The following is a 19,447-nucleotide window of genomic DNA, read 5'->3' on the forward strand; positions in this document are numbered from 1 at the left end:
AAAACACAATTTTCATAATTCCTTGGAAATATTGGGCAAGGCCCATTTTAAATTTCCAAATTTTAAAAACCCCAAAATTCCTTGGAAATATTGGGCAATGCTTATTTGAAATTTCTATATTTTTAAAACCCAATTTTTAAAATTCTTAAGAAAAATTGGGCGAGGATTCTTTGAGATTTGCTAGAATTTTTTTTTTTTTTAGGCTAGGCTCATTTGAAATTTTGAGAAAGGCTCATTCTTCATGTGGCAAGGCTAGGCTCATTCTTTAGAAATATTGGGCAAGGCTCATTTGAAATTTTTATAGAATTTTTCAAACCAACATTTTAAGTGGTTATCGTTCAAACCGAACTAATACCTTAAGTGGTTATCGATCATTCAAACCGGACCAACTCCTTGAATGGTTACCATTCACTAGATCTATCTACTTCTAAATATAATAATCATCATACTAGTATAAAATGTGGTATCGTCTTGTGGCATTGGTGTCCACTTGCTTTGTAAGTTCTATCAATGGGGGCCATTTATAGTCACTCCATTTCTTAACCATTATATTTTACTTTTACAACATTTTTAGCAATAAGGGTAGTGGAAATTTACATAAGCGAAAATTCTTTAAATGACCTTGACCTTAAAATGCACATCACAAGTGCGCATTAAAGAATTAACAATGAATTAATTGGTTTTTTCTAGCTACATGCAAAATATTTTGGAAAATATTTTTAAGATCAGCGTTTTATGAAAGCTTAAATATGATTGGTTGATCAATGATCTTTAGATATGCATGGATAGGAACCGAAACCTCTGAAACTCTCACAATTTTCCACGTCAACAAAATATTTAAATAAAATTATTATTTTTAGTTCAAACTTAACCAGGAGTGAAACTCTATCTCTCTAATAAGTTCAACTTAAATTCAAACTCATCATTATCAATTTTTTTTTTTAAATAAGATTATTTTTGTTTAATTAAAACTTAATAAGGAGTGAAACTCTAACTCTCTAATAAGTCTAATTTAAACTCAAACTCAAACATTGATAATCTATATAAAAACAAAAATTATGATAGGACTCAAAAAAAAAAAAAAAAAAAAAAAAAAAAAAGACTAACGTTGAAAAAAAAGAGACTCACGTTGATAATCGTGGGTTTGGTTTTTGGGTTGAAGTTTCTACTAATTTTTTTTTTTTTTTTTTTTTTTTTTTTTTTTTTTTTTATATTGTGTATGGCAGATAAAGCATCTTTATTTTTTTGGAAAAAAATCAAATATGCAACCTATGTCTTCCAGCCTAAGGAACAATAAATTTTTATTTGGTATGTTATATATAAATTTGTTAAATTTGTTTTAGTTCTGAAGAAGAATTTGGAGATTCTATAAATTTTAAAGCTTTAAGTCTTGGGGTTTTTGGTATTTGCGTCTCAGTAGGTTGATCTTAATTTTTCACCTCAAATGCTTTTTATTTAGGTTCATGTGATTTTTAGTTTTCTTATTAAAAGCTATGTTTTTGGTTGATTAATTATTTGTTTGGATTAATTTCAATTAATTTTTTTTTTCAAAATTTCTATTTACTCATTGTTGGATTTTTTTTTTCAGAGTTAATAGTTTTTCCGTACATCGCACGGGTTAGTGACTAGTTTTTTTTTAATTAAAAGATAAATCTTATTGGTTTGAATTTTAGTTGGTAGACATGCAGACATTGAAAAAAAATTTGTGGGTAATATTAATTTTTTGGGTAAATTACATTCCCTTCTCTCTTGAGGTTTGTAAGTCCACCTCTAACTTTAAGGGAAATGACACTCTCCTTCCTTGAGATTTGAGGCAATCAATATATTAGTCCTTCTGTTAATAAAAGTAATACAGTGTTTATCAATTTTATAAAGATTCCCTTTACTAAACCTTAACATCATTAGTGAGAATTTATTTTTGGTTACATATTTTTCCTTTGTCACCAAACCGTGGTTAAGGTTTAGTCAAGAAAATATTTTTTTGAATTGGATTATTATGTTAATGTTGTTAACAAAAACACTATGTTAATATCCTCAAATCTCAATGAAAGGGAGCATTGTTTCCCTTAAAGTTTTAAGTGGAGGGTCATTCCTCCAAATCTCAAGGAAGTAGACTGTAATTTACCATTAATTTGTTTTTAGAAATATATTTATTTTAATTAACTAAAAGAGGGCTTTAATGGTGAGAGAACACAATTAAGAAAGAGTCCAAAAATGCTAGAAGGACCAAATTATCTCTTAAAATAATTTAAAATAGGAATAAGCTCGAAAAACCCTAAAACTATGGCTAATTGATTGATAACCTCATAATTTGATAAATTAGCCTGAGTTAGCTTACTAATTGGATGCCCTACTGTGTTACAAATTTTGCTTTAGCCAATAATCCAATTAGAGGAATGCTTGGAACAATTGTATTGAGTTTCTTTTTCTTGGGAGCATTATTTAGTAGAAATGAATTTTCTAGCATTTGACTCCACAGCACTAAAAGATTTAGTCGAACACTTGAAAAGTAACTCAAAAAGTCGAGGGAATGCTTGAATAATTGATTTAAATAGATGCTTGCCCATGAACCAAAATCGTAACTTCATAGCGATCAGAGTCACGATTTAGGAAACTAATGTGCCGATCAACACCTTATTCACAATTCATTATTAAAAGTATGGAAGATACCCCTTCGTATAAATTGGGAAAATATTCCAAAAGAAATGAGGGTTCAGATTTTAACTTATATTGAATTCAAACACGTCATACCTGGGTTGGTAGAGTAAAAAATAGAATACAAAAAATAGGACAAATAATTTATGTTAGTATTAATATGATGTGAATTACATTTATTTTTATATTATTATATTAGTTTGTAAGCCTTTATTAGTAAACCACAAAGAATTTGCAAAGCTATACGTGAGAGGAAGCTTCGTAATTGATTTCCTAAAGTATATAGGCTTTTGGGGGGACAGGAAGCAAATCAAATTCCAAGTTGAAATGATGAAAAAGAAAGGAGAAGGATAAGAAATGACAAGAAACAACTAACTAATACTAGATTTAAAGTTGAAAGTAGAATATCTTCGTTTGTGTGCTAGCTGCAGGTACGCTCACCAGTGAGAGCGCAGCAAATTGTGCCTTTAAAGTAGAGGAAAGAAAGGTGATAAACCCTTATAAAGGTAGGAGAGACTAGTCTATACTCTATACCCTTCAAGTGGATGTGTACGTGAATCAGCAAATTCAATATGACTAAGGAACAGAACCCATGTCGCCATTTGTGATTTTTGAGGATGACAAGCAGTCTCAACGAAAATTCAATTTGTCGTGGGGACAAGCTTTCTTTGTGGTGATAACATCATTGGCCAGCTACACCATTTGCATGGAATAAGCAACTTGATAATTAAACTGTATAGAGAGAGACTGAACATGTACAAATATGTTTAGACAACATTTTTATGACTTTATTTTATAGCTGTAGTATTGTCATTTATGCATAATAAAATGGTGTTAGCTAGATACAAATAAAAGTGATATTATTTCTATCACAACAAACCGTATCAGTTCAGGTGAAAACAATCAATTTGGCGAGCTGCTGAAACCATATGGCTTAACGTGTTGGAGACTACTACCCATATATACAACTATCACTACAAAAAACCGTATATAGCATTTATTTTATGACATCCACCTACAGCAGAAGCATGGAACAGGGCTTAAAAGAAAGGCACCAGAAATTTCCCACTTCATATTAAATAAACCCACCAAAGCTTACTTTTGGTGAAAATTTCGGGTACAAGATCTCTTTTATGAGCTTGAGGTGCTATTAGTGTCTCTTACCCACTTTTGGTAGAACGCATGAGTTGTACTCATGCAAAAAGTTTGAAAGAAACCAACCCATTGCTCTTCAAATCACACTTCCTCAATTTACCCAATACATCACATGAGCTTGGGCCATGCTTAAAAATATAAAATAAAATATAATACTCCATCCGTCTCACTTTTTTGTCCTCTATTCTATTTTGAGATGTCCCAAAATATTGTCCTGTTTCTAAAAATAAAAGTCATTAATTTACTAATGTTCCTATTATACCCCTATTAATTTACTAATTCAATTTTTTGATAATTTTTTTGAATGATAGTTTTGGAAACTTATACATTTTTAAAAGGTAGACAAGACAATAAATGATGTTTTCTTAAAAAATTTGACTTTTCAAAACAAGACAAAAAAAGTGGGACAGAGGGAGTATATAAATTGGACCATAAGAAAGTTAGGCTCAGTCAAATCGGGCTCGTAAGAAATGTGTTGCAAAAATGAGTATCAACAATAACCAACATAAACATATAAAACTCAACAACAATCTACAAGAGAGACATCAAATTTTTATATAAAAAACCCATCCAATAAGAAGGGTGTAGGGGAAGGAGAACTACTCTAGTAGAAAACAATTCATAAGTTTTGGGGTGTGCAACCAACTCGCCAAAACCAACTCAACCCAATCCAACCCATCAGGTTGTGTCAGTGTTTAGAGGTTGGGTTGGGTTATGAATTTTTTTTTTTAATGGTGGATCAGGTTGGGTTCGAGTCATAACAATCACAAACCCACCTAACCCAACCCGACTTACCTATATATTTAATATATATATATATATATATATTTTAAAATATTATATAATTAATAATTTTTTATTTAATATTTTCCTATATTCGGCTCTTCCTATACAAAATCCAATTACCTTACAAACCCTAACAATCTTGTTTCTCTCTCTGCCACCTCCCACTCTACTTCTATTTGTTTATAACTCAGTTGGGATATTAGTTCATGTATATTTTGTTTATCAACTCAAATGAATATATTTTGTTTATAACTGAATTATAATACTAGTTCATGTATATTTTGACATCAACTTAGGTGGCAAGTGGGATATATATATATATATATATATATATGTTTCTACTCAATTTAATAATAATAGTAATATAAAAATAAAAAACCGTCCAACCCATGGGTTCAACCCAACCCAGCTCAATCCATGTGGGGTGGGTTGAACTCCTGTAATGGGTTGAGTTGAGTTAGATTTTTTTTAACCCACCATTGTGGGTTGGGTCGAAAAATATCCTTAACCCAACCCATGCACACCCCTACATAAGTTGTACATTCTTTCTTCTCTTCAGCTAAATTATTGGATGAGGAATGCCACTATTAAAACCCTTGTCCCTAAGGTCTTTAACCCCTCCACCACGATTGATTTTAGACCTATTTGTTGTAACATCAACTATATAAGCACTACCAATTTTGTAATTTACCCTAATCTATACTCTATACTACTATTTAAGAGTTCGTTTGGTGGAAGGATGGAAAAGTGGAATGATAGAAAAAATTTTAATTTCTCTCATTTTTGTTTGGTTGGAAGTGGAAAAGTGGAGGGATGGAAAATGTGAGTTTGAATAAATTTACTCATACACCCTTATTAAAAAATGATGGCCAATTAAAACAAAAAAGTGACAAACAACCAAAAAAGAAAAAGAAAAAAAAGAAGAAGCAATCACCCAATTTATTAAAAAATAAAAATCATGTCCCAAAAAAAAAATCATGTCTAGCTAAACCCAAAAAAAAAAAGGCAACGTCCAGGAAAGGAAAAGAAAGAAAAAAAAAATGAAGAGGCAACTGCCCACGAAAGCACAAAAAACAAAAAACAAAAAGAAAGGAATTGGATGAATTGCCCATATGCAAGTACACATGGGCATTTTTGTCCATTAAGTAGCCCCATTTTGTCCCTTCAGTTTTCTCTCCATTTTTGAGAGAAAACTTTTTGATGGTCCTAGGAAGAAAACACCTGAGCCCCACCATTTATTTTCCTTCCTCGTCACCCAACCAAACACACTCCCAAAAAGTTTTTCTTCCCATTTTCTCTCCAAAGTTTTCCATCCACCCTATTCCACCTCCAAACAAACACACCGTAAGAGGTTTTCAAGCCATTTAAGCTATGGACTCTAAATAAAAAAACCTAAATTTTAGATAAATTTAAAAAAAAAATTCCGCCACTAGATAAATGAAAAAAGAGTAGTGCATAACTAGATATTCTTTTAACTACATGGGATAATCTTTTAAAAATAACAAAGAAAAGAAAAAAAAAAAAAAACTACATGGATATATGGGATAAGAACTTTTTTTTTAAATAACATGGTTTTATTTTATTTTTTTAAATATAGGAACTTTTTTTTTTTTAGTTAGAAAATTGAAATGATTTTTTTTCCCCTTTTAGGATAGATATAGATTAAAAAAACACAAGTTTACATCTTTTTTATATAAAAAAAAAAAAAAAATTATTTTTCATTTATTTTGTTGATTATCTAGGATCTAGCTATCTATATTTATCCTACTTTCTACTAGGGGTGTCAATTTGTGTTAGCGTGTCGGGTTCATGTCGTGTCGAGGTAGGGGTATTCGACTAAATGGCTCAACCCTAACCCAACTCATTTAATAATCGTGTCATGATCCTTCAACCTTAACTCGACCCGTTAATAAGGTGGGTTGACTTGACCCAACCCATTCGACACGCTTAATAAACGAGTCGTGTTAGGTTGACACGAATGTAACACAACCCATTTCAACCTACATAATATTAAATATAACATCCATCTAGAAATAATATTTTTTACATCTCAAAAGCAGTGCATACATTTCAAGTCTTTAACCCACATTCAAAATAATATAGTTCAACAAAAATATAACATTCATCTAAAAATAAGTTCTTTACACTCTAAAAGAAGTGCATACATTTCAACCTAAAATTCAAAATAACATAGTTTAACAAAAATGAAATAACATAGTTCAACAAAAATATAATATCCTTGGAATTCACCAAATGCTAAGTATCAATATTGAAATAATTGGAGCAAATGGTAGACTAATCCTAATTATGACTACGATTATCATCCACAGATTCTTTGTTGATGTCCAAATTCATAACATCTTCGACAAGCTCATCCAATTTAATTTGTGCAAGTTCTAGGCTAAAAAAAAAATCTAAGTATTAGTAATTACAAAACATGATCATTCCTCAACAGTTTTAAAAGCAATACCCATCAGATCTAGTTTATAAACTATCTCAATAAACCCACTTGCAAGATATGCAGACGGTGTCCAACACTAATACAAACACCAAAAAAAAAACACATGGCACAAGACAAAAGCTACAACCGTGGCCTTAATCAACAATTAATATATCTTATATATTAATAATGGCACATGGGTTTAAAGTTTATAGAACAAAAACATTATGCAGAAAAAATTACTGCAGAATTTTGAAACACCAAGAAAACAGATTTCTTTAATTCTAAAACTCACTAAAGACATGAGAGAGAGAGAGCAATAACCAGTTTGAGACTTTGAGTTTGAGAATTGGGTGTGAGTAGTACAGTTGAAATAAAAAATTAAAATTAAAATTAAAATTAGATATTTGTAAGTAGGTTTAGAGATTTAGGGTTTGTAGGGATTAGAGATCTAGGATTTGTAAAGTTTCAATTTCCAATTATATCCCTTGTAAGTTTTTGTAGTTACTCATTTTCTTTTTAAATTTTAAATATATGTTGGATATAATAGATCTTTGACAAATCTAAAATAAAATAAATATTTATTTGTTATACAAGTTAAACGGGTTGTGTTAAATGGGTCATTTTAGGTTGACACAAATAAATTGGCGTGTCAAATGTGTCTATTATGGGTTTCACAAGTTGAACCTCTAATGACATGTTTCTTATTGTGTTGCTTTTGGGTCGACCCGTTTATGACCCAAACCCATTATGGCCTAACCCTAACCCGCAAAAACCCGTGTCGGGTTCGTGTTGTGTTTGCGGGTTAGGTCGAACATTGACACCCCTACTTCCTACTCACTTTCATTACATATCTAAAGTTGTGCTCCATTTTAAAATCCAAAACTTTTTAAAATCCCACTCACTTACATCTTTCACTCACATTCTTTTTCAATATTAAATAAAAGGGAAAATTACACTTTACCACCCTAAACTATGCACTTGATTACACTTTGCACCTTTAATTATCCAAATGCACACATTGCACCCTAAACTATCATATTTATTACACTTTGCACCCTAGTGTTACTTTTGCTAATATGTTTGACGGAATCTTACTACACATGATTGCTTAGGTGGAACAAACTTAAAAGACTAAAACACCCATCTTCATAATCAATTAAAACAAGAGTCAATTTTTTCCACATCTCTCTATCTCCCATGCATGCCTCTCCCCAAATTCAGATTCTTCTCAAAACCTCATGTCCCACCAATAATTACAAGTATCTAACTTTATAAGTTGTTTTTTTTTTCCCTTTCTCTTGAGGTCAGTGGATAAAATTGGCTACTGGCAGTCTGGCATACTGATTTGCAATGATTTAATCTTACTTAATGCCTTTTCGGTTTTAAAAATACATTTTGGCTGTCAAAAATCATTTCTTTAACAAGTTTTTAGTTTTTCTACATTAAATTTCTTCTGTCACGATACAAGTACAAGGGAAAAAAATATAATGGATTGTCCCACCCACGCAAGACAGAGAGAGGGACAGGACGATGGATGAGGTGGGTTAGGTGAGAACTGAGGTTTTAAGAAGAATATGAATTTGGGAGAGGCACGCACACAAGACAGAGGTGTAGAAAAAAGTGGCTTTTGTTTTAATTGATTTTAAAGATGAGTGTTTCAATCTTTTAAGTTTGTTCCACCTAAGCAAGAAGTATATACTTGTCATGTGCAGTAGGATTCCATCAAACATAACAGTAAAAGTAACATAGGAGTGCAAAGTATGATAGTTTAGGGTTTTAAGTGTTTATTTGGATAGTTTAGGGTGTAAAGTTTAATCTGGTGCATAGTTTAAGGTGATAAAGTGTAATTTTCCCTAAATAATAATGAAAAATGCTTATCAATTATCATGTACATGTTACACTCAAAACTTCCTACAATCATTTGCTATAAAAATATGATAGTTTTTAATGCTAACCATGATCAACTTTTGATAAAGAGAAGGAAGGTACTTCATGGGAAGAAAGTTGTAGATTATACCAAACAAGGATTATTTTTGCAATTAGTAATGTTATGCAATTTCTATATATTTTCTCTATATTGTTGTGTACATGTTATTTACTTATTTGATTTCTAGGCCATTGAACATCTTATGTTTCAACAAAATGATGATTAAATTAAGGTTTTGTTTTATGTTATCTTGATTTTTGTCAATAAATTTCCTATCTTTCATGAAGTTTCTCCAAAAAAAAAAAAAAAAGAAAAAAAGAAAAAAAAGCAATAAGATCATGAAATTTTTGTGGGTAATTGCCTCAAATTTTATGATTATTTTATTGTGTGGGTTTCAAGGCTTGAAGACTTATGATTTTTCTTTTGTTAATATCTTTTTTCTTTTGTTGGGTTTGCTTCTATCTATTTTACAATATTAATGTAATAGAGATTCATCTTCAAAGTCTTTTAAGGATTTCTTTCCTTATGAAATTTTCAGTATTTTTTTAGTACATTTTTACAATTTACTTATTTGTGTATTTTCTTTGTATGTATGTGATTAGTTTATAGGTTGAATTATTATTTGTTGTTATCTTTTTACTATATATCTTTTTTGGGTGGTTTTAATTTAGGTATAGGAGGCCCACACAAATTTTGCAAAAGAAATTTCATGAGAATTTCTTATAAGATAATTTTACTCTCTTCACAAATCCCATAATATAAATAAATAATTATATATATATATATTTATATTTATATAAAATAAGAAATCATTACATATATTAGAAATCAATGGTTTAAAAAAAGCGTAAACTAATACCACGTATAATTTGAACTATGTAATTGTGATTATTTTTAATTGTATTCGTGCATATGCACAGGGCTACATACTAATATATAAATAAACAAAACAAAAAGTAGAAAAATATTGCGACTTCGAATTGTGGGTGAAATAATATTCGGGCATAAATTCAATCATATCCTTGGATATTTTTGTGATTGAAAAATGTAATAATTTTAAACTATAATGAATAAAAAATATTAACTTTTAATAATAAAATAAAAAAACACCTCAAACAAGCTACCCATCTCGTATGAGCCTCTTCCCTCCATGAAGCAAGCTACCCACAAAGTCCAAATATTGTGACTATATGTGAGCCTTATAATCTGTAAGAGCATTCTCATTAAGAATGCTAAATGCTATAAATGCTAAATTTTAGCATCAAGTTTGTAAAAACATACTCCATCAATGCTCTTAAATCCTATTAATTTTGCAATCTAGCTACAGAGGACTGCTATCTCTAGCAACACACTATAGCAAGATTGTAAAAGAAAAAATGATTTGTTTAATACATTTCACTTTCCCTCTCACACGCTTCTCTTTTCGCTCCTATCTCCTCTTGTTTTCCCTCATTTTTTTCTAGTTCTCTCTTTCTCCCACGCCTACGCCTCTGCCTCCTCTCCTTTTTTTTTTTTCTTTGTTCTCCCTTAACCCAAGCCGCTCTTCCCTTCCCTTAACTCACCCAAACCCATCTCTACTTCACTACTCCCTCTAACCAAACCACCATCACAAACACAGTCTCTTCTCTTCTTCCACTGAGTGAACCCATACCGAACCCACTCTTCTCTCCTTGATCGAACACACTCTTCTTTCCCTAACTAAACCCAAAAACCCAGTCTTGAAACCCATATTCTCTTCTCAAAACTGAAGATTCAAGGGAGGGGATTAGGCTGCCATTTGAGTCAGACTAAAGCTTTATGGTATAAAGAATGGGTTATTAGGTTTTTTTTTTTTTTTTTTTTTTTTTGGGTCAGGGATTTTGTGGGTCTTGTATTGCTATCACAAGTTTGTCATAAGTTCATCACTAATTGGGTCTTGTATTGCTGTCACAAGTTTGTCATAAGTTCATCATCGACTGGGGCAAAACTTCTAGCCGATTCAACTCCAAACAGGTTAGTTATATCTATCAATCTTTCTATGATTTTAGTCTAAATCTTTAATTGTTTCTTTTTGAAATGTTTTTGTGGAATTTATCATGATGATATATTAGGAAGCATTCTTCTTCTTGTATTTTCAAAGTTGAAAGTGTCTCTGACTTCATTGATAGTTAGGAGCACAAACACACTCAATTTCTACTCAGTTTTCAGTTATATATAGCTTCACTTGTGGCTGTTTACCTGGCCTTTGTGGTAGCAGCCTTTATAATAGTTCTATGGAAGGTTATGCATCTGATTAGATCATATTAACTAGTTGGTTCAAGTTGCAGTATCTTGTACTTGCTTTTGTCCACAGTTATGTAACTTGATATGGTTCTAAACAAGCCCATTCTTAAGCTTTCCTAGAGTTGGAAGCTATAGTAGCAACTTTGATTTGTTGGGATTTAATTGGTTGAACTGAACATGAAAGTTCTTATTATAGAGTATTATGGAGCTTTGAAATTGTATTGTAATTCAGCATTTCAATCTAGTTGTAATCTGTGCATTATATCATGTTTATGTTCTTGTTCTTGTTCTTATTATAGTTCATTGAGTGTTATCACATACTTATTTACTCTGGTTGTAATTATTTACTCTTTTTATTGGTTCTAATTTTATATTGAACTTTAGTTGACTGTACATTATCTACTTATGGACCCACAACAATACATACAAGGGCAAATTGATGTTAACTCTTCATTGTTGGGTGTATCCCAAAATAACCCAATTTCTTCCCCTAAAGTTGAGATCACCACCTCTAATAAACCACTGAGACGAGGTACCAACTTTAGTGTAGAGGAGGATAATATCCTTGTTTCGACATCGCTCAATACTAGTATTGATGCTGTGCATGGTAATGAGCTGAAACAAGATAGATTCAGGGGAAAATTTTGGCAATACTTCTGCCAATACAGCCCATCTGGCACCACACGGACTATTGGCTCCCTACCAAGTCGATGGGGAATGATTAATAGGGAGACAAGTAACTTTTGTGGGTTCATAGCTGCACTTGAAGCAACCCCTCATAGTGGTACAATCGAACAGGATAAGGTATAATTGCAATAGTTTCAAAATGGATATTCACCAATAGTTTGAAGGTATTAATTATTTGCATTTTCTTCTAATTTTTTTAGATTGAAAATGCAAATGCTATGTATATAGAAAAAGTCAAAAAAGACTTTCCATTTGAACATTGTTGGCATGTGTTAAAGCACCAACCGAAATGGAGCATACCTAAGGAATACTTGAGAGTAGTGCTACCTCCAACTCAAGATTCAATATCTATTGCCGATGGGGATGACATGTCCTTAGTTGATGACACTACCAACTTCGAGAGACCAATAGGTAGGAAGGCCGAAAAGGCCAATCGAAAGAAAAAGGCTAGTGGGAAAGATGTTGGAAAATACTTGGCAAAGAAAATGAAAGTTATTGAGGACTTACAAGTACAAGAAAAAGAGAGTCTCCACATCAAAGCGGAAAGGGTTCGATTGGAAGAGTTATAAGGAAAGAATTGGATTGGAAGAGTTGAGGGATAGGGATAGAGTTCGATTTGAGGAGAAAAGAATTCAAATGGGAAAGACTTAGAATTGAAAGAGAAAAGCTTCATATCAAAAGTATGATAGAGGATGAGAGAATAATGACCTTGGACACAAGTGGCATGTCCGGACCACCAAAACATTTTTATAAACAACTCCAAGAGGGAATCCTTGCAAGACAAGCATCAAGTAAATAGTTTGGTAGTTGAATGGATTTATTTTGGTAGTAGTTGGATCAACCTTGTTATGTTAGAAAAATGGTTGATGTATTTTGTTGTGTTAGATCAACCTTGTTATGTTAGAAAAATGGTTGATATATTTTGTTGAAGCCTAGATCAACTTTGTTACGTTAGAAAATGGTTAATGTATTTTGTTATTTTATATTATATATAAAAAAAAGAAATGTATTAGTTCATTGTGTTCTTTGATATTTACTTGCTTCTCTTTAATTGAGATTTTGAGATTTTGGTGCCATTTAAATATTTGTATTTTGTAAAGTTAATTGGACTTATGAAGTTGTTGGCAATGACAATAAATTTAGATTTGGAATGAGAGTTTATTTTAGAGTAAATATGAAAGTGTATGACTTTGTGATGTTCATTTACTGGTTATGTATGAGATTGTGCATGTGTCTCTTGTTGCATTATTTCAGAGTAATTATAAAAGGAAATGCTGCCATCCAGCTATAGGACTTGCTTTGGTGGGAAAAACAAAACTAAGAAGCAAGACTTCATCATGTTAAATGATTCATAAATTGAGATAGCATTTACTAAAGAATTCAGATAGGCAGTGATAAGATAGGTGAAGCCATTTTCTCAGAAAGTGTTGTTGTCTTGTCATTTTCTCATACAGTGACAAGATACTTTCTTATTTGTTACATTTTCTTGGCAATCACTATTTAAGAATTGAGATTAGGATGTATCTCCCTGTAAAATTCTCTTGAATTCCATGCTACTTTTTTTGCACCTTCATTTCTTTTGGCATTTACAAATCCAAGCAGTTTATAGGCATTTTACCCTTGCAAAATGTCCCCTGTACTCATTGGTAAACTGTAAGAGTTGCATCTTTTTGGTGTGCACATCACAAGGCCATAACAATCATTGCATAAGTCATCGAAAGACATTCTTGAAATTTCATTATTATTGCATAATTATGAAATGATGTATAAGATTAAATTGTAATTACTTTTGGACCAATAGGCACTCCTTTCTTTTGATCTGCAAAGTTAATGAAATATACAAAGGACATTACAAAATTTTCTTTTCAACAGTAAAACATTTCCAAATATTATGTTTGTTTTTCTTCAGTATTCCATTATAGTAACTTCTTTGTGTGGTTTTGCACTTCTAGTTTTATTCTCCTTTTCTCTTTGCATTGATAGTAAAAGGCAGGAAATGGTAGATACTAAAAGAAGAAAATGAAGAAGTCGTCACATTTTCAAGGGCATAATTATTTAAAGGTATTGATACAAGATTCAAACGTTCAATATTGTAATCTATGGGAGATTAATGCTATTCTTGGTCATTGCTCACTCTATCTCTCTCTCTCTTCTTTGCTTGCTTAAAATCATGTTTATGAAACATGACTCTCTTTCACTTCTAGTTAGGTGACCACTTCACACACCACTGTTACAATGAAGACTTTGGGAATGCCAAACAGTACAATTTTTCCATTGGCAGCACTACATCAAAACACATTTGTTATCTTATCAATGATTTGCTTTTCATTTGTTATCTTGAAGGTAGTATTCATGGGTAGCTTTTCGTTTCACAAATTGCTTCTTGATGACTCCGATGAGGATGAAATAATCAAAGAAGTTGTCATGGATTCAACATCATGAAAACATCGTTCCTATATTAGACGTAACCATTTGGCGGGCCATGAAAGGCTTTACCTTGACTACTTTGCCGACTCGCTAGTTTATCCAGAGAAAGTATTTCAGATGAGCCGTTCTTTTTTTCTCAATATTATTTCTAAGGTAGAAGCTCATGGTCTATACTTTGTCCAAAAAAGAAATTGTGGCAAAAAGCTTGGGTTATCTTCCTTTCAAAAGATCACTACTGCACTCAGAATGCTTGTGTATGGAGTAATAGGTGATTTTATGGATGAGTATGTGCAGATTGAAGAAACCACTACCTTACAGAGTTTGGAAAATTTTTTTACTCTTGTGGTTAATACTTTCTCCGAGGAATATTTGAGGAAGCCAAATAATGAAGATATTGCTAGATTGTTAGCCCATGGAAAAAGACGTGGATTTCCAGGTATATTAGGTTCAATTGATTGCATGCATTGGAAATGGAAAAATTGTCCATGTGCATGGAAAGGTCAATATTGTGGTCATGTTCGTGAGCCGACTATTATTTTGGAAGTAATGGCATCATATGATCTTTGGATATGGCATGCATTTTTTGGGTTACCTGGATCAAATAATGATATTAATATGTTAGAAAGGTCACCTATATTTTCGAAGCTAGCATGAACGTGCTCCTCCAGTTAATTACTCAATTAATGGTAATAACTACAACATGGGATATTATTATTGATAGAATATATCCAAAGTGAGCAACATTTGAGAAGACAATTGCAACTCCACAAGGAGAACAAAAAAATTATTTGTAAAAGCCCAAAAGGCGTATAGGAAGAATGTTGAGCGTGCATTTGGAGTACTACAAGCACGATTCGCAATTGTTCATGGACTTGTACGATTTTTCTATCCTGAAATGCTCCAAAAATTTATGAAAGCATGCATAATTCTCCATAACATGATTGTTGAAGATGAGCAAAATGAAAATGAAGCGGTAGACTTCAATTATGAACAAATTGATGAAGTGAATAATCCTCCTATACAAGTGTCACATGAGCATGCAAATGGATTTATGGCATTTATCCAAAGTCATCAACGCATTAGGTGTGTGTTTGGGTTCCACGTCTGCTGTGTTGCGTTTCTGAAGCTGCGTTTTTGTTCTTTTTTTTTTTTGTTTTCACGCGTTTTGGAGTAATGCGGTTACTGTTCATTGAACAGTAACCACAAATGTTGACTTTCTACAGTGAACAGTGTATACGTGCACTGTTCACGGACCCACAAATTACACTTTTCAGCAACTTTTTCATTAAAAATGGGTCTCACGGTACTATTCACACATTTAAAAATTATTTTGCTACAGTGTTTTCAGTTTTCAGTTTTCAGTTTCAGCAAAATAAGTTCTATCCAAACAGACCCTAGAGATCGAGAAATCCATTATCAACTCCAATCAGACCTTATCAATCATTTATGGCAATTACATGGCAAGTCGTAGGAACTTCAAGTGTGTGAGTTTTTATTGTATTTTCATATGAGTTATGTATCTGAACTTTTATTAAACTACATTGCTAAGTTCTCATTTTAGAACAGTCTCAAATGAATAGCCTCGATGAGAACATTTACTATCACTAAGATTTAAAATTACACTCTCTGTGCTGTCTACCTTATTTTGCATGATTTACTCAATTAGCTTCTCAGTTAGCTCTCACAAATTGTTGTCTAATCACAGCTTATAGTTAGATTACTGCCTTAACATTATGTGGATATAGCCTAGTTAAGTCCAAGAAATTTCACTATGATTTGAATTCCACTCTTTGCCTGAACATTGTACTGTTATAGTATTATTACATAAGACTTGTGCTTGTTTCTTTATATCTATGAACAACTCAAGTTTTATCTTTAACTGTAAATAATTTTTCACAGATAACTTGGTGAAGCATTTGCTGCTAAAGACACCTTAAAAGTAACATTCAAATCTGAAGGCAGGGGCAGGTTCAAGACAGCCAGCTTAAGTTCAAAGCACTGTCTGAATTAGACTGTTGATGAGGCCCAACTTCTACTTAAACTAGTTATCTAAACAGTTTGAATTATGTTTTACGGGACTAGTAATATTCTATTATCACTTGGTATCAGAATAGAAAGCTATGTGATTTCTATTTAGAGAAAAATGTAATGGGAAGATCTTGTGTACGTGATCCATGTAGTCAGACTTGGCAAATGAAAAATTTTGAGTGACATGCATATGTAAAGGCTTTATTTTGAAGGTTGTGGCTGGGTACAGCTCACATGAGAGTTAGTGGTAGTTATTTGAAAATATAAAAAAAAAATATATATTTAAATAAAGTTACAAAATAATAGAACTTTTGATATTTGGTGAATTGTAAAGTGATATGTTAAAATTAATAAAATAAAATTTTAAAATGATAAATGCTAAAATATTTAGCAATGAGAATGCTAAGAGTACTCATAACAGTAGTGTAAAAATAGCTATATTGCTATTTTTTAGCACCACTGCTCACAAAAGAAGAGCACAACAGTGCAGTTATAAGCAAATTTTTTTGCTTCTCAGCTACAGTGCATATCTATTTATAGATGTGCACAGCAGTGGAGCTATAAGCAAAATTTTTTGCTTCTTAGCTGCAGTGCACATCTATCTTTAGATGTGCACTGTAGCTCAAAGGTAATATATATATATTACCACCTCATAAAAGCTTGACTTTACGCACACATCACATAAGAAGAAGAAAAACACAGCACGCAACAACTGGAGAGAGAAAGAGAGAGAGAAGTCATGGCAACCAACGTTGACGACGAAGAATACGACAGAGTGAAAGAAGTAAAGAAGTTCGACGAATCCAAGATCGGAGTTAAAGGCCTTGTCGACTCCGGCATAACCACCATCCCTCGTTTCTTCGTTCACCCACCCGATGTTCTGTCCCAACTCAAACCCGGATCCAAAATCCGACCCGACCTCGTCATCCCCACAATCGACCTCTCTGGCGTTGACTCTCACCACAACCGCTCCCTTATCGTCGACCAAATCAGACAAGCCTGTTCAAGTTTCGGGTTCTTCCAGATTATCAATCATGGTGTGCCCCTGGGAGTTCTGGACCGTACGATTGAATCAATCAAAGGGTTCCACGAAGAACCCACGGAGATTAAGGCGCGGTTCTATACTAGGGGGCTAGGAACAGGCGTATCTTACATTTCTAACGTAGATTTGTACAACTCCAAAGCTGCAAGTTGGAGGTACGTATACAGTCTTCTTCTTCATTTTTTTTTTTTACACTTGATATTCTTCATATACACTCTTTAAAATTGTGTTTTAATTGACTAAGATAGAATCATAATCGTTAACATAATAAGAGGTACCATTAAAAGAAAAAAAACCGTTTTAATAGGTAATTGTCAAATTGTTTTTCAATCCCATATACTATTAGGAATTAAGGACATTTCAAACAAATTTTATTACTCTCTCTGTGTCAAGTATTTTGAAATAACACAATTTTCTTGTATTTTATTTGTTTTACAAATAAGGCTGACTAATTTTTTGGAATTTGTTACAACATAGAACTATATTGAAATTTTAGGATGTTTCCCTTTGTTTGTGGGGGTCCGAGGGGCAACAAATTTTGCATTTCCAACGCTTGAGAAGAGTTTTGATAATACGAATAAATAATCATTTGATTTTGTCCAAGTTATATTCAATACATGCCCAAGTTAATTTTAAGTTCTATTCGTTTTGACTTTAAATTTTTTCCTATGTAAAATATTATAGAAATATATAATTTTCTTCTATTGTATTGTATTGTTGCATTGCAACTTGCAACATGCAAAATAAATTGTTTAAATTACATATTAAAACCCATATATTATGCTTATCAAAAAAAAAAAAATCCCATATATTATAGTTTATGCTTTAATGGAGTGTAACAACTTAAGCCTTACTTTTTTTAGAAGTAATAAATTAAATCTTGTCATTTTAAAAAGTAAAATAATTTAAACCTCATCAATTTTTAGAGGAGGTTGTAGTGACGGCATAGAAAAATATTTTGAGAACAATTTATTTAGTTGAAACTGAAATTTTTTTTCTGAAAGAACTGTAGATAAATGTAAAAGTTAACTAGAATAGTAGAGTAGAACACATGAATAGTAAAAAAAGTGTAGTGAGGCCTATAAATAATAGTAAAAATAAACTAAGTAGTAAAATAAACTTGGTTTTTAAGCCAATGTCAAATGCAACCGAAGCCATGATTTATCTTGAAAATGTTTTATATTTTAAAAATGCATAAAGCATTTTCCATCATTTTGCGTTCAACATGGAAAACATTTTTCATTGACTAATGTTATCAGTTCTAAAAAACATAAATAGTATGAAATATATTTTTTGAAAAATATATGATGCCTTTTAGAAACATTATCTTGTAGTTAGAATTTTTGTAATTGTAATAAAATTCCTAAATTGTTATATTTGTACTGCTAGGGACACCCTTCAGCTTAGAATGGGCCCCAAGATGGCAGATCATGATCAAATCCCTGAGATATGTAGAAATGAGGTGATTGAGTGGGACCGAGAGATCAAACGGCTAGGAGAGGTTTTATCAGGGCTGATGTGTGAAGGGCTTGGAGTAGAGACATCGAGGTTGAAGGAAATGACATGTTTGGAAGGTAGAACAATGGTGGGTCACTACTACCCCAAGTGCCCACAACCTGATCTGACGGTTGGGCTTGCATATCATACGGATCCAGGGGTTTTGACTGTGGTGCAGCAAGACCATGTTGGTGGGTTGCAGGTTAAGCATGGTGAGGATTGGGTGGATGTCAAACCTGTTCCTGGAGCTCTTGTTATAAACGTTGGAGATTTGCTTCAGGTAAACCAGTTTTATTCTTGTGAACAACATCAAACACTTCTTATTAGTGTGACCTAAATTGATTGGTTTATTTGTCTGCAGCTGGATGAAAGTAAAAAAATAATAATAATAATATCAACAAAGTTTTATAAAAGTTGACTTAAAACATATTGAACATTCTCTTTTGAGGTAAAAATAATTTCATTCAAATTAAACCTAAGAAAACGACTATTATTAAATAACTGCTCCAGTTTTTTACTTTAATTCTATTTGTTTCAG

General features: G+C 32.1%; 1 protein-coding gene across 2 annotated transcripts in view; it reads left to right on the forward strand.

The window, feature by feature from the left end:
* LOC126717703 (1-aminocyclopropane-1-carboxylate oxidase homolog 4-like) overlaps positions 1-19,447 on the forward strand; it is a 49,210-nt gene that overhangs the window by 29,379 nt on the left and 384 nt on the right. The window contains exons 2-3 of one of the 2 annotated variants that reach the window (XM_050419552.1): positions 17,290-17,567; positions 18,802-19,189. In XM_050419552.1, the coding sequence (XP_050275509.1) occupies positions 17,290-17,567; positions 18,802-19,189 (666 nt within the window). The remainder of the gene's footprint in view (positions 1-17,289; positions 17,568-18,801; positions 19,190-19,447) is intronic. The other variant, XM_050419553.1, reaches the window with a different exon arrangement.

Source organism: Quercus robur, chromosome 3 (assembly GCF_932294415.1).
Source record: "Quercus robur chromosome 3, dhQueRobu3.1, whole genome shotgun sequence".
Taxonomy (NCBI): Eukaryota; Viridiplantae; Streptophyta; class Magnoliopsida; order Fagales; family Fagaceae; genus Quercus; species Quercus robur.